Source organism: Larimichthys crocea, chromosome VIII (assembly GCF_000972845.2).
Source record: "Larimichthys crocea isolate SSNF chromosome VIII, L_crocea_2.0, whole genome shotgun sequence".
NCBI lineage: Eukaryota > Metazoa > Chordata > Actinopteri > Sciaenidae > Larimichthys > Larimichthys crocea.
In genome coordinates this window covers 2,123,609-2,137,807 of record NC_040018.1, presented here as the reverse complement: position 1 = coordinate 2,137,807, position 14,199 = coordinate 2,123,609, and the positions used below count along the sequence as shown (strand labels likewise).

The following is a 14,199-nucleotide window of genomic DNA, read 5'->3' as shown; positions in this document are numbered from 1 at the left end:
TGGGATCAGTAAAGTTTATCTTGTCTGATCTCATTACCATGGTGTTAGGATAATCCTCTTAGTGCTCTATCTATCTATCTATCTATCTATCTATCTATCTATCTATCTATCTATCTATCTATCTATCTATCTATCTATCTATCTATCTATCTATCTTTTCATACATTTTGTTTTTCTTGTCTTTGTCTTGTCTTGTCTTTGTTTGGTCATTTGCAATGCCACTTCTGGTGAATATCTCCATGTCATATTTCAAATATATATATATATATAAAACATGAAAAAAACATTTATATACATTCCATACATGCGTCAATATTTAGATTAAACATTCATCAAGTTTAGGTTTAGTATTTAAGGATGTCAAGTTTAGGAAACAGTCATGGTCGTTCAACATTTGTAAGCGTCACACCTGTCTGTGACTCTTTGGTGACATCGTGTGGACAGACGAGGAAACACAGCGAGTCTAAACACCTGAAACACGTGTAATATATTTGGTTTGGTCTGAATGTGCGTGTGATACTTTCTTTTTACAGCTGTGCATGCGTGCATTTTTTTTTTTTTTTTTTTAGTGTGCATAAAAAAAAACATATTTAATCCAGCCTTTAATTCGCAGGTAGTCTGGCAGAGTATTAAGCGGCGGAAGTTTATCTCCTTCAAGGGTGGTCATGAGAGAGGTCACATGGCGGTGCTATTTATACATAAATAGTGCGGCAGTGATATCGAAACTGCCGAAGGTCGTCTGTGTGTTCCTGCAAGCCGCAGCAGACGAGGGGATTTCGGGTAGGACGTCTCACAGGTGACCCTGACGACCGAGGTACGTCTGCACACTTTGTTTATTTTTACTACATTTGACTCAGACACACGTCTTTTATTTACATTTTGGCAAATGCAACAACAACAAAAAAAAAAACACAAACTCGGCTCTTTGTTTTCTCTTCTCCTCCTGGCAACAAGCACATTCACAACTAAATATTTAGTTTTCATTGGTGGGTGGGCCTTCAGAGACCCCTTGCTCATGATTGGCTAAGCCTTCAAAATAATGGCCCTGTTGCTGTGGGGAAAGCTTGACAGGCAAGTGTGGGAGTAATTATATAATCAGCCAATCCATTCATTTATGAATTAATTGGTGAACAGTGGAGGGTGAAGGACACTGAATGAAGGTGTGAGTCAATGAATGGATGATTAGGAACAGCTGACCTAAATCCCCCTCCAAAGTCTCCACGGTCATTAATTTGTTTGTAAGGAAGTGTGTGTTCCCCTCCACCACCACCAAACATTTTATTTGTACCCTGCTCTCCTTGCTTGAGTTCTTTCTGCTCCTGCTCACAACAACAACCAGGCTAGGCCAGACTTGGCACAGTTCCCCCCCTCTTGTGCCGTCATAATTCCAGATCTCGCGACCGAGCCCGGAGTGTGTAATCAACCCTAGGCCCTGTGTGTGTGTGTGTGTGTGTGTCCTGTCCTGCAGAGCTGAAATGTCACTCTGCTCTCTGTAGGCCTTGCAGCACTGGCTTGTGACTTGTGGGGTTGTTCAGGACTTACTTTTGGGTGGATTATAATGTGCTTTTTTGTTTGACAGAAGTAGTTTTGACTTATCATCTACCTCTGCTTGTTTGTGTTCATATCCAAGAGCTAGAGGGAGTCTCCGGGCGGACGCTCAGTGGCCATGTCGAGCCTCCTGCGTTGCATCTCCAGCTCTTCTGTCACTTTGTGTCAGCGAGGGGTCCGTCAAAAACTACCTGTAAGAAGGCATTTCAGGACTTTCCCTGTGTTATGGGACCAAAAGGCCTCCGGAGGTAGGAACTGTACATCTCTATTAAAATCTCTCTGCTTAATCTGACAGTATTTTTTCCTCAGAGGACAGCCAGGGTCTGCATGCTTTCCTTTGGTTTGGATTTCCTCTGTTGTCTTGACTTGAGGAATGAGAGCATAGCAGTTCATTTAAGGACATCCTTCTTCTGGCCAGAAGAGTGGAAAACTCCACAGATCATGAACTGTTTTGTGGCAGGTTTCTAGAGATGTTCCCAAAATAGGGTGAACAAGGCTGTGGCTATGCTCGCTGAGCTGTAGGAGCTGCTAACATGTGAGAGGTCAGTTAAAGGTGACATGTGAAAGTTTAAGTACTGTCTGGTAGATTCACTGCACAGACGTTTGTTTATGGGGTCAGTACATTTCACAGGGCAGACGTCCTCGAGTGTTTGACATAGTTGTGCAGAGTTCTTTTTTTAAGTTTGAATTTTGAGTCTTTCTATGCGGGAGTGTAGGCCTCTCTGTGTGTGTGTGTGCTGGCTCCGAGCCAATCACCTGCTAATAATGTCTCCATGGTGGCGAGGTCACCACGCCGTGTATGGAGAGAAATGTGTAACCTGACACGACTCTCAGCCACACAATCTTGGACATACAGTACAGGCATGCTCGCCTATGTTGTCGCACAAAAAGATTTTAAGATTACGGAAGCCCTGAGAGACCAAAAAAATGAATTTGGTGATTAAAAGTCTGATCTAAACTGTTTTCACCCATGTGCTTCTGATTTAAAGGTTCTGGAGAACGCCATACTACAACCTAGAGAGTAATGTAACTAATGTTAACTATGTTATGGGTTTGCAAACTGTTGCTAAAGTTGCTGCCGCACAGGTAACCTGCAGGGAGGACAGTTAGATACTGGAAAGCTAACGGACGGTGAGGAGATATTTGCAGGAGGTGGAAGAGGCAGGATTACAAATATGGTGGCTGAACAGAAACTTGAAGGTGGCGCCACTGCTGTCAGTGGTTATAGGTTTGCAAACTGTCACTAAAGTTGCTGCTGAGCAGGTAAACTGCAGAGCCCTTTGGTTGTTACACTCACTTTGACCACAAGAGGCGTGCAGAGAAGTGCACCACAACCCTGTGTCCTGAATAGGACTAAAAACAGTCATGTCTTCTTCTTACTTGCCTTTCAGGGTTTTGTATAATCATCAGAAAATGTTTTAAATCTTTTTAATTACTGCAGACTGAACTCTGTACTGGTTTGTGTGTTCAGGTGTGCTCTACAAGGACGTGGTTGTTGGGGTCCCCAAGGAGACATTCCAAAATGAACGTCGTGTGGCGTTGTCTCCTGCCGGGGTGGAGGCGTTGGTCAAACAGGGCTTCCAGGTGCAGGTGGAGAGCGGCGCTGGAGAGGAATCCAAGTTCTCTGATCAGCAGTACAGAGATGCTGGAGCCAGCATCACTGACGTCAAGGGAGCCCTTGGCTCAGACTTGGTCCTCAAGGTTCGAGCCCCCAGTTTGAGTGAAGTAGACCTCCTGAAGTCCAAGTCCACCTTGGTGAGCTTCATCTATCCAGCGCAGAACTCAGAGCTGATGAAGAAGCTGTCAGAGAGGCAGAGCACTGTGCTGGCCATGGACCAGGTGCCCAGAGTCACCATCGCACAAGGCTACGATGCACTCAGCTCCATGGCTAACATTGCTGGGTAAAGGAAAAATATACATTTACATGCAGATGCCTGTTTGTGGCCGTTCAGGAATGTCTATATACAGTACCTATGATTTGAATGTTTGTTTTGCAGGTACAAGGCTGTGGTTCTGGCTGCAAACCACTTTGGCAGGTTCTTCACTGGTCAGATCACAGCTGCAGGAAAAGTACCCCCAGCTAAGGTATCTGGTCTTCTGTTTTTCTTTTGGGTGTACCTCAAATAAAATAGGTAATAGTGGAAATCATCAGTGTCCCTCTTGTACAACAATGCGTATGGATGTGTATTTTATTCACAGGTCCTGGTTATTGGAGGTGGAGTGGCTGGTTTGGCGGCAGCGGGAGCAGCCAAGTCGATGGGAGCCATCGTCAGAGGGTTTGACACCAGGTAGGAGATTATGTCTCTTCATAACGCATGATAGATGAGTGATCATGAGTCTTACAATAACCTGCCCGTTTCTTGTCAGGCCAGCAGCCCTGGAGCAGTTCAAGTCATTTGGGGCAGAGCCTTTAGAAGTAGACTTAAAGGAGTCTGGTGAGGGTGTCGGAGGTTACGCCAAAGAGATGTCTAAGGAGTTCATTGAGGCTGAGATGGCTCTTTTTGCCAAGCAGTGCAAAGAGGTCGACATTCTCATCAGTACTGCTCTGATTCCAGGTCAGTCACACCGGTATCTCTCTTGTCTTATCTTTTGGTGTTTAAAGGTACATTAATAAGATAAGAGACTTTAATGATCCCACACTGGGTAACTTCACTTGTCATAGCAGTTCGTAATACACAAAGTGGATAAGAAATTACTCAGTTGTTGCTTACGGGGCTGTTTAAGGCCCCCACAGTCTCAATCCGTTGAAAGTGATCCTTTGTAGTGATGACACTGCTGAAAATTGCCAGCCAGCCCTGCAAGTAAGCTTAGCCTCTTGTAGCTTATTATTTTTGGCCTCAAAGTTTTATTCATAGTTGACACCAAGCCCTGAGGAGGCTTTAGAGCCAATTTAACATGGCCACACAATGCAGAAGATCTAGGTAATTCTATGCCCAGAGATTGAACTTTTTTGGCTTCAGAGTAGCTTTTATGTGAATGAAATAGAGGCCTGTCTCCAAGCTGTATCCAGCTGTCTTTATGCATTGCATGATATTAAACTTTTCTTGCATCTCACCTGTTCTGTTTCCATGCAGGGAAGCGGGCTCCCATTCTGATCAAGCAGGAGTTTGTGGAGTCGATGAAGGACGGTTCAGTGGTGGTGGATCTGGCTGCAGAGGCAGGGGGCAACATCGAGACCACCAAGCCTGGAGAGCTGTACGTTCACAAGGTAAAGGATAAAAGTTCCAGAAATGATTTGAAAGCATGTCTTTTGTTGAATTCACCACTGTTAATGAACTTTTTATTTTCTTTTATTTTAATGTCTAGGGAGTAACGCACATCGGCTACACAGACCTGCCCAGCCGCATGCCTACCCAAGCCAGCACTCTGTATTCAAACAACGTGCTGAAGCTCCTTAAGGCCATTAGCCCAGACAAGGAATACTTCCACTATCAGCCCACAGACGAATTTGACTATGGAACAATTGACCATGTCATCCGTGGGACTCTTGTTATGAAGGTGGGCTTTTTATTTGTTGTAACCGTCTACTGGCAGCATCCATCTCTGCTGGCACCCTTTCCTCACCTCTTGGCATGAACTGTGATATCCTATCATGCTAGGGTACTGCTCCAAATGAGTACTAAAAACCCAATCCCAGCTGGGAATAGCTCATGTTAGATCCCAGCAAAAATGTTATGAAAGTTTCAAAATATACTTTTTTAGGAATTTTGGCTTTGACACATTGTTTATGGCAGAGAAAGCATGCAACCTCCACAGGATCAGTTTACCCCTTGTTAAACTAAGCATTATTGAGGCCCCTTTTAAAGACAATTTATCTTTCAAAACCACTGGTAACTGGTTCGTGATTGCTGTTTGTTCAGTATAATCTCCTATGTGGTCTCAGAGTTTGTATTTTGAGTGCTCCCACTGTCCAGGCGAGATCTCCCACAATGCAAGACTCCAAAGTCTTGATGTGTGTTTCTCACGCAAAACTCTGGACGTCCTGTGTTCTCACACTGGTCCTCCTTTGTGTTTTTGTTTTTTAATGTGTCCAGGAAGGCAAAGACATGTTCCCGTCCCCCCTACCCAAAACAGCTCCCCCAGCCCCAGTAAAACAGAAAACAGTCGCAGAGTTGGAGGCTGAGAAAGCGTCTGAGATCTCCCCCTTTAAACGCACCATGACCTCTGCTGGCGCCTACACTACAGGTCAGACGCGAATCCACGAGGAAGGATTCAGACTACTTGACATGTGGCACAATTTCATGTGCGATGAAGTTATTTTACATTTTGTTTTTGTTTCTTTCCCAATTCTGTTTAAGAAACTCCTCCCTACTGAATTAAAAATAAATAAATAAATTGCAATAAATTATACAAATAACCCAACAGAAATTGAGAACATAATGAAATTGTTTAGTTTTGTTTGGACAAAATTGTTCAAGCATTAAAAAGCTGTCTATTTTTTTCTACCATTGTCTTGCTCTAATATTAAAATTTGACTTGAAATTGGATGTCTATCCAAAAAAAAATATCAACCAGCAGCTATCATTCGAATCAAGTCCAATTTTGCCGAACATTTTGATTGTTTAAGCCTTCTCAAATCTGAAGATTTGCTTCCTTTTTTTTTTTCTTATGCATCATAGCAAACTGCGTATCTTTTTGTTTTTTGGCTGGACAAAAGTTACACTTTGAAGACATCCCATTGCACCTGAAAATGTGTTTTTCACTATTTTCTGACCAAAAAAAATGATTAATTTGTAGATTATAATAAAAAATGAGCATTAGCCCTCGTTCAAAGGCCTTTTTTAAAAATAGTTTTTATTGCTAAGAACACTGAGATCACAAGATCCTAACTGGACTTTATTTGACTTCAAGTATGATATACGAGTCATACTTATCAGTTCTTTTGAAGTTTCAGAGAAACTATGAATCATTACAAAAGTGCTTGTTTTTTTTCTTTTCATTGCTTTAATGGTTAAAAAAAAAAAAAACAGCACATTTTTTCCACTGCAGCAATATGGAAAAATTTTACACGGGCTTAAAAACATAACAACAGCAACAACAATAACAGCAACAACAGCCCTGTTCTGCTTTGTCTCTCTGTAGGTGTGTCCACATGTCTGGCTCTGGGTATCATCTCCCCAAATGCAGCCTTCACTCAGATGGTCACAACATTTGGCTTGGCTGGGATTGTGGGATACCACACTGTGTGGGGCGTGACGCCTGCTCTGCACTCACCCCTCATGTCTGTTACCAACGCCATCTCAGGTCAGGTGTCGATCTAGGATCACATTTAAGAAACCTGATGTTGGTGTTTTTTTTTTTTTTTTGTGACATTTCGTGTCCTTCTCTGTCAGGTCTGACAGCAGTTGGCGGTCTGGTGCTGATGGGTGGAGGTCTCACCCCCTCCACTCTGCCGGAGAGTCTCGCTCTTGCTGCTGCCTTCGTTTCCTCCATCAACATTGCTGGTCTGACGTGCAACACTTAAACACACCAAATTCATTGCTCACACAATCAAATAAGAAATGGCTGATTTCTCTTGTCTTCCTTGGACATGCGGACAGGTGGTTTCCTGATCACCCAGAGGATGTTGGACATGTTCAAGCGTCCCACTGACCCTCCTGAATACAACTACCTGTACGCGCTGCCTGCGACTGCATTTGTTGGTGGATATGGAGCCTCAGTGGCTGCTGGATACAGCATCGAGCAGGTGAGTTCCTTCACATTTTTTCTTATTTAAAAATCTATTTAAGTAGCTTGTATTAAGTATGAAATAGCTTGTCTTCATATTTTTTTTGTTTGTTCCTTTTGTTGAGGATTAGTTGTTTAGTCTATAAAATATCAGATAAAGCTAAAAGAAATCTAAATTTTTTTTTTTCCAAAGTCTAAGGTGACGTCTTTAACTTGTTTTGTGCAAACCAACAGTCCAAAACCTAAAGCTTTTCAAGCACAAAACTATTATCAAAACAACAATCATTTTAGCTCTGAATATTTAAAATATATCTTTATTCTTCTTTTCAATCCAGTTTTATTAATTAGTTTATTCCTTATTATTTATCTCGGCATAACTTGTTGAGTGACTGTAATTGCTACACAAATAAGCCCTGACTTGTGTTTGTTTTTACCTCAGATGATGTACTTGGGTTCAGGCTTGTGTTGCGTCGGTGCTCTGGCAGGCCTCTCTGCACAGGGCACAAGTCGCTTGGGAAACGCCCTGGGCATGATGGGAGTAGCGGGGGGTATCGCTGCCACCCTCGGAGCCCTCAAACCTTCACCGGAGCTGCTGTCTCAGATGTCTCTAGCCATGGCCACTGGAGGAACCCTCGGCATGTAGCTTCCTGATTTTTAGAGGATCTACAGCTGTTATACATGTGATGCCGTGATCAGTGTTCTTGTTCAAACAGTTGATAGACTTTTGCTCAATTATTGTTCATTGCTGGTTAATTTAGTTTCAGAACAGATGTTGTTGTTGTTGTCCACTGTGTAATGTGTCTAAAGGAGCATGCTGTGCTGTATCATGGCAGGGAAACTCCCTTGTCTGGATTTCCACTTAAAAGGAAACAAAATTAATACAGATCAGGCATTGCACCATTTGAAGTCCAGCAGTTTGTTTAGAAAACTACAAGACCACCATGAATGAGTTACGTTATTGACATTGCATGCGACTCCTCCGGTCTTTTGAACGGTGTGAATTTTTCACTAATTCATAACAGAACATCAATCATCCTGTCCAGACGCAGAGATGAGTGGGTTTCGTCATCATGTGTGAATGCTGTACATGTTAAAAGTCATTTAAGAAAGCAGAATGATAGATGATGTTACAATCAACATACACAAACACACACAGGCAGCAAAGCATGAGGGTTTACTCAGTGTTAAATTAGTGACCCCATGTTTTTGAGAGAACGCACTCAAATACTTAACTTAGCCTCATTAGAGCGACTTTGAAGATCAGGCCTGTTTGTTAAGAGGCAAGTTACTGAAAACAGGTGTTTCCCTTTTTTTTATATATTTTTTTTATTTTTCTGGCAAACATAGCCGATATGCATGAGATGTTTGGTGTCGGTGCTTTATGCCAACTCAGTGTAGTAACTGAGATTTACTGAAAACTGTCTGCCTGCCTTTTTTTTCCCTTTTTTTTTTTGGTTTTGGGCTGATCTTTTATATCTCTTCTGCAGGTCTCACCATTGCCAAGCGTATTGAAATCTCAGACTTGCCGCAGCTTGTGGCAGCCTTCCACAGCCTTGTGGGTCTGGCGGCTGTTTTCACCTGCGTTGCTGAGTTCATGATTGAGTACCCCCACCTGGACACTCACCCAGCCGCCGGGGTGCTTAAGACCGTGGCGTATCTGGGCACCTACATCGGAGGGGTCACCTTCAGTGGTTCACTGGTGGCCTACGGCAAACTTCAAGGTAGTGGATTTGATTTTTATTTGTAGCACCAACAGTATATTTGTCCACAAAGATATCGTGCATGTGACATGTTTTACAGTCTGATCTTCATTCAACACAGACACTCTAATATCTTTTATAAACACAGTGAGCTTTGTGTCCTCAGTCACTGATTGTCTCTTTCATCTAGCCAAAGCCAAAGATCCTCTGGTAAATCCAGGCCTGAATTAAGGGGGGTTTGTGTCAGCAGTCTCTAATTTACATTGCTGTGCTACTGATTAAGAGGAACACATGAGAAGCTTTCTGGTAATTTGTTATGGGTAGGGTCGGGCAGTGGCTACATGGCTGTGGTTGATTTGAAAGCTGTTGTGTGTTTCGTGGATGGAGCAGACTCTTAGACAGATGATTAGAGGCCTCCTGAGCGTCCAGAGACACTTTTATTGCCTCAGTTTGTTTCCATGTAGCCTCATGCCAGAGTGGGAATCGTGAATCTGACAATGCTTTTGGTTCTAGGCATCCTGGACTCTGCCCCCCTGCTGTTGCCAGGAAGACACATGTTGAACGCCGGCCTGATGGCAGCATCGATGGGTGGCATAGTGCCCTTCATGCTCAGTTCCAGCTACGGTACTGGCATGGGCTGTCTAGTGGGAGTGTCTGGACTTTCCACTATCATGGTGAGTTTCAATGATTCACTGAGCTGAGAACAGGTGAAGTAAAAAGTGAAATTAGATTTTAAAATACTTAAACTTAGAAAACTAAGAACATGTTGGTTGTGTTCTCCAACCTCTTCATAGGGTGTAACCCTGACAGCAGCCATCGGAGGCGCTGACATGCCCGTAGTCATCACCGTGTTGAACAGCTACTCCGGATGGGCGCTCTGTGCTGAAGGCTTCCTCCTAGAGAACAATCTCATGACCATTGTCGGAGCTCTGATTGGCTCCTCCGGTGCCATCCTCTCCTACATCATGTGTGTGGTGAGTAGAGCTGCATATCCATAGAGATGCCTCCTCGCCACAATTCCCTGATCCTGAGTTTATTGTCCTCTTCTCCTCCAAGGCTATGAATCGCTCCCTGCCCAATGTCATCCTGGGTGGGTACGGCACCACATCCACAGCAGGTGGTAAACCCATGGAGATTGTTGGCACTCACACTGAGGTCAACGTGGACCAGACCATTGACATAATTAAAGAAGCCAACAGCATCATCATCACACCAGGTAGGTTCAAGCAAAAATGCCAAAATGAACTTGAATGCACAGATTGTGGTGTGTCATACTAGTAACTAGCTAAGATGACCTCAAGCAGGGATGAGGAGCAAGAGACAGGTCTGTGAAACTCACAAGTGACATCACTTGAGGCAAATTTTGAGATTTCAGCTCCATCTCTCAAGGCACAACAGGCTCACATGTGCATTTGAACACTGCTAACTGACATAACTGTTTTTTAAAAATTAATGAAGTTAATTTAGTTTCAGTGAAGGCCATCAAGGCATCAGAGGAACACCAGCAAAACCCTGTAGACTTTTAAATACAAAACAAACCGCTTAATCAGTTGCCTATTGGAACACTGCACAGTAGTCGACATGTATAAGGTTTGAATTTTGGTCAAAGGAAAACCATGTGAATGGTACCAAAGTCACTTGTTGTGGCAAGACAGCCTTTATTCATCATTTAATCATCCATCGATAAATTTTACCAGATTTTGTTGGTAACTTTTAAACCATGGATGCATACAGTAGCAAAAGCATCCCCCCCCCAGCAGAAAGTGGATACACTCCTGGAAAAAGACTGTGGACTTTGGGAGAGTGAGGGGTGTGTGGTTTGGGTTGACATCAGAGGCTACGGTGGAGCAATTCTTTTTAATATCAGATTCTCTCATCACTGGGCAGCGCAGATCCTTCTCTGCACCACAGCTGCAGCCTTTTAGCCAGTCTGGATCAATAACATTAACTATCTCTCTCGTCTGATTAACTTCACCTGACAGACAGGCTGCGCCTGACTGCTCTGCCAAAATATGGCTCAAAAATGTTTTCGCAGCAGCTCTTGGAAGAGCTATAAGATTTCGCAAAGCATTTGGAAACGGTCAAGATCTTGGACTGATTTTTTTAATATTGTAGTAATCAATTGGAACTCAAACCAAACTCTAAACCACGGTAACCACAAGAGGGAGCAGTTTGTCCACAAATGATCCCACAACCACCTGGTCTCATGTGACACCCATACAGTAAAACAAGTATGTCAGTACATTGTGTTAGCAGAGCACACTGGATGATGGGTCTGATTATTATTTTTTTTTTTTGGAGTGTGAGATGATGACCACAGCTTGATTTATAAAATAAAAAACTTGTCTCACAACTGAGTAGTTGTTGAGTGGCCTGAACAAGAGGAACCACTCTTGGATACTTGGTTTGAAGCCACTGGAAAACAATCCAATGCAAGGACAGCTGTGTGGTCCAACATGCTGGTTTGATTAGAGAAACAGTGAAAAGTCATAAGAGCTATTGAGTCCAGACTCAAGACTTCTCCGTGCGCTGTCAACAACAAAGCACGGCAGTGAGGAAACAGAAGGCTCCAGTTGTCTGGGGAATTAGAAGATACGGGTTACGGGCGACTGGCTTCAAAAAACTCTATTAGGAGTAATGCTGAACTCTACAAGGTACCTGACCACAAGGGTTAAATAAGGGTTATGCAGACCCAGGGAAAGGGGTTCTTTGCACGCAGGGGACCCAAATGCACACCACACATGCAAAAGTTTTTGCAAGAAAAATGTGTCTCAGACCAGTGAACCACTATGATTTAGTACAGAAAGGAGACTTGTGGTAGATGAGGACACAGAAAGAAGAACAAAAGAGAGAGTGAAGGGTCGAGGAATAACTGGTTTTATTGTTGTTGAACCCCTCCTGGATTACTGTTTTCCTTTTTAGAAAAAACTAAACAATAACTGTGTCAAATCCTTATTTATTCCAAGTGGACAATAAGCAAATCCAGAATAGGAAATGACATCAAATAACAGACTTAAGCAATCAAGGAAGGATTACAAAATCTCAGGGTTACAAGTGTTTTATGTTTGTTCTCTGTATATTTTTGTGTTTTTAGGTTGGGGTCTGTGTGCAGCAAAAGCACAGTATCCAATTGCAGACATGGTGAAGATGCTGACGGAACAGGGCAAGGATGTCAGGTGAATGTCGAAAGCTTTCATCTCCTTTTTTGTAAACATGACTAATTTTAGGCCACTTCTAAGCTACATTCCAGAGGAAAATATTGTGCTTTTTACTCCCCTACATTTATGTGACTACTAAATTCACTAGTTACTTTTTAGATTTTACAAAGTAAATGTGATACATTTTATAAACATGGTGCTTTGTTAAAATTTGACAGAGTTTTCAGTCCTAATCTTCTTAGACAGGTAATTTCATAGTCTTGGAGCACTGACTGCAAAGAACCGGTCACCTTTATGTAAATATCTGGATGGCGAAACAACCAGGAATGATGCATCTGTGCATCTCAGGGAGTGAGAAGGGATGTAAGGCACTTAAAAAGATCAGCAAATCCTCTCAGGGCTTTAGAAGTATTCAATCAAATCTTAAAATTAAAATCAGCTCTGTAGGTAACCTGTAGCCAGTTTAAAGAAGCCAGAATCAGAAATCTGTGTGATGTGGTCTCTTCCAAGTCAAAATACTGGCAGTAAAGTTTTGGATGAGCTGCAGACGAAAGCGGGAAGGAATCACAACAATCTAGACGATTGTTTGACAATTTCCAGATTTATCGTTGACTGAAATGATCTGATCGTTGAAATGTTTCTGAGGTGATTAAAAGCAGTATTGAACCAAAGGTTTCTGCAATGCTGAGTTATGGAATGGGACAGAGAAACAAGACTGCTTAAGATCTCATTATTTTATTTGACCTAACACCAACAACTCTGTCTTAACAGCATTAAACTGCAGATGATTTTATGACCTCATGTCCTGAAGGCGATTTAAAAGGTTGCCAGCATTCTCGAAGTGATTTATTGGGTCACAGCTTATATCTGGGTATCATCTACATAAAAATGGAAATTGATATCATGTATACAAATATGACCTAGTAGGAGCATTAAAATGGAAAACAGAATCGGACCTAGCACCGTGCCGAGGCACTCCACAGTGAATGACCCAACCCAAGTAGGAGTGAGTTTACAATCAATAAGGGTTGATAGCAGTGATATTTCTGCTCCAACAGGTTTGGTATTCACCCAGTGGCCGGTCGTATGCCAGGCCAGCTGAACGTCCTCTTGGCTGAGGCTGGTGTTCCCTATGATGTGGTCCTGGAGATGGATGAGATCAATGACGACTTCCCAGGTAAACTTTGTAAAAAACATTTCTAGAGAAAGCTGTTTGATTAATTACTGCTACATTTGTCACTTTGGCAGGAAAGTGTCAGACAATAATACTAGATCCAATTATGTGTAATAATCACATCCTCCTTTCATCTACACTTGGAACAGCCTTGTGGTGTCTTGATATTTGGACATGCCATGTTATCAGAGCAACAGTCTTGTTTTCTTAGCAACCAGGCATGCAGTCTGAGACACATGGTTCTGTTTATGACAGAGGGAGATAAGTGTGGTGCTGGGGAACCCAGTAACATTAGAGTGGGCAATTTTTCAGAGCATTTTTTTTTTCATCTGTCTTGTGTATAAATGTCTGCGGCCCACAGAGACGGACTTGACACTGGTGATCGGAGCCAACGACACTGTGAATTCTGCAGCACAAGAAGATCCAAACTCGATTATTGCCGGCATGCCTGTCCTGGAGGTGTGGAAATCAAAACAGGTCGGTCTATCTTTTTTAAATTACTCTAATATCACTAAATTTTAGCTGTGTGGTACAAAAAGTCACCATATACACCAATTTCAACTTTACTCCAGGTAATCGTGATGAAGCGCACCTTGGGCGTTGGCTATGCTGCAGTAGATAACCCCATTTTCTACAAGCCCAACACATCAATGTTGCTCGGAGATGCCAAGAAGACATGCGACAGCCTGCAAGCCAAGATCAGAGAGACCTTCTACTAGTGACCCCCCTCACTAGTAGGGTCACGTTAGCCTGCAAACATGGACAGTAGTTGGCAGGATGACATTTTTCCAGCATTGGCTTTCACTATATATATATATTTTGGAGAATTAATATATTTGGCCTGCAACAAATGTGATTCAATTACAAAAGGTGCCCCAAGATTCATAGATGATTTTTGAATGAATAACTCACACACAAATGTCTGATTTGTAAATAAAAATATTTAAATGTA

At 42.6% G+C, this 14,199-nt stretch overlaps 1 protein-coding gene across 3 annotated transcripts; it reads left to right on the top strand.

Moving 5' to 3' along the window:
* The first annotated feature begins 663 nt into the window (after nucleotides 1–663).
* Nucleotides 664–14,199, top strand: nnt2 (nicotinamide nucleotide transhydrogenase 2). Of its 3 annotated transcripts, none has more exons than XM_019278502.2 (21): nucleotides 664–814; nucleotides 1,631–1,796; nucleotides 3,020–3,449; nucleotides 3,546–3,633; nucleotides 3,748–3,836; nucleotides 3,916–4,103; nucleotides 4,623–4,756; nucleotides 4,855–5,046; nucleotides 5,583–5,733; nucleotides 6,631–6,792; nucleotides 6,882–6,992; nucleotides 7,089–7,234; nucleotides 7,655–7,850; nucleotides 8,703–8,936; nucleotides 9,429–9,589; nucleotides 9,710–9,889; nucleotides 9,972–10,131; nucleotides 12,010–12,091; nucleotides 13,132–13,250; nucleotides 13,609–13,724; nucleotides 13,820–14,199. In XM_019278502.2, exons 2-21 carry the CDS (start codon nucleotides 1,667–1,669, stop codon nucleotides 13,964–13,966), a joined length of 3,216 nt encoding a protein of 1,071 aa, XP_019134047.1. In that variant the 5' UTR covers nucleotides 664–814; nucleotides 1,631–1,666; the 3' UTR covers nucleotides 13,967–14,199. The 3 variants fall into 3 exon arrangements, with proteins under 3 accessions (XP_019134047.1, XP_027136964.1, XP_027136965.1); XM_027281163.1 differs by lacking the exon at nucleotides 664–814 and adding an exon at nucleotides 1,225–1,411 and having other exon boundaries at nucleotides 13,820–13,966; XM_027281164.1 differs by lacking the exon at nucleotides 664–814 and adding an exon at nucleotides 1,225–1,434 and having other exon boundaries at nucleotides 13,820–13,966.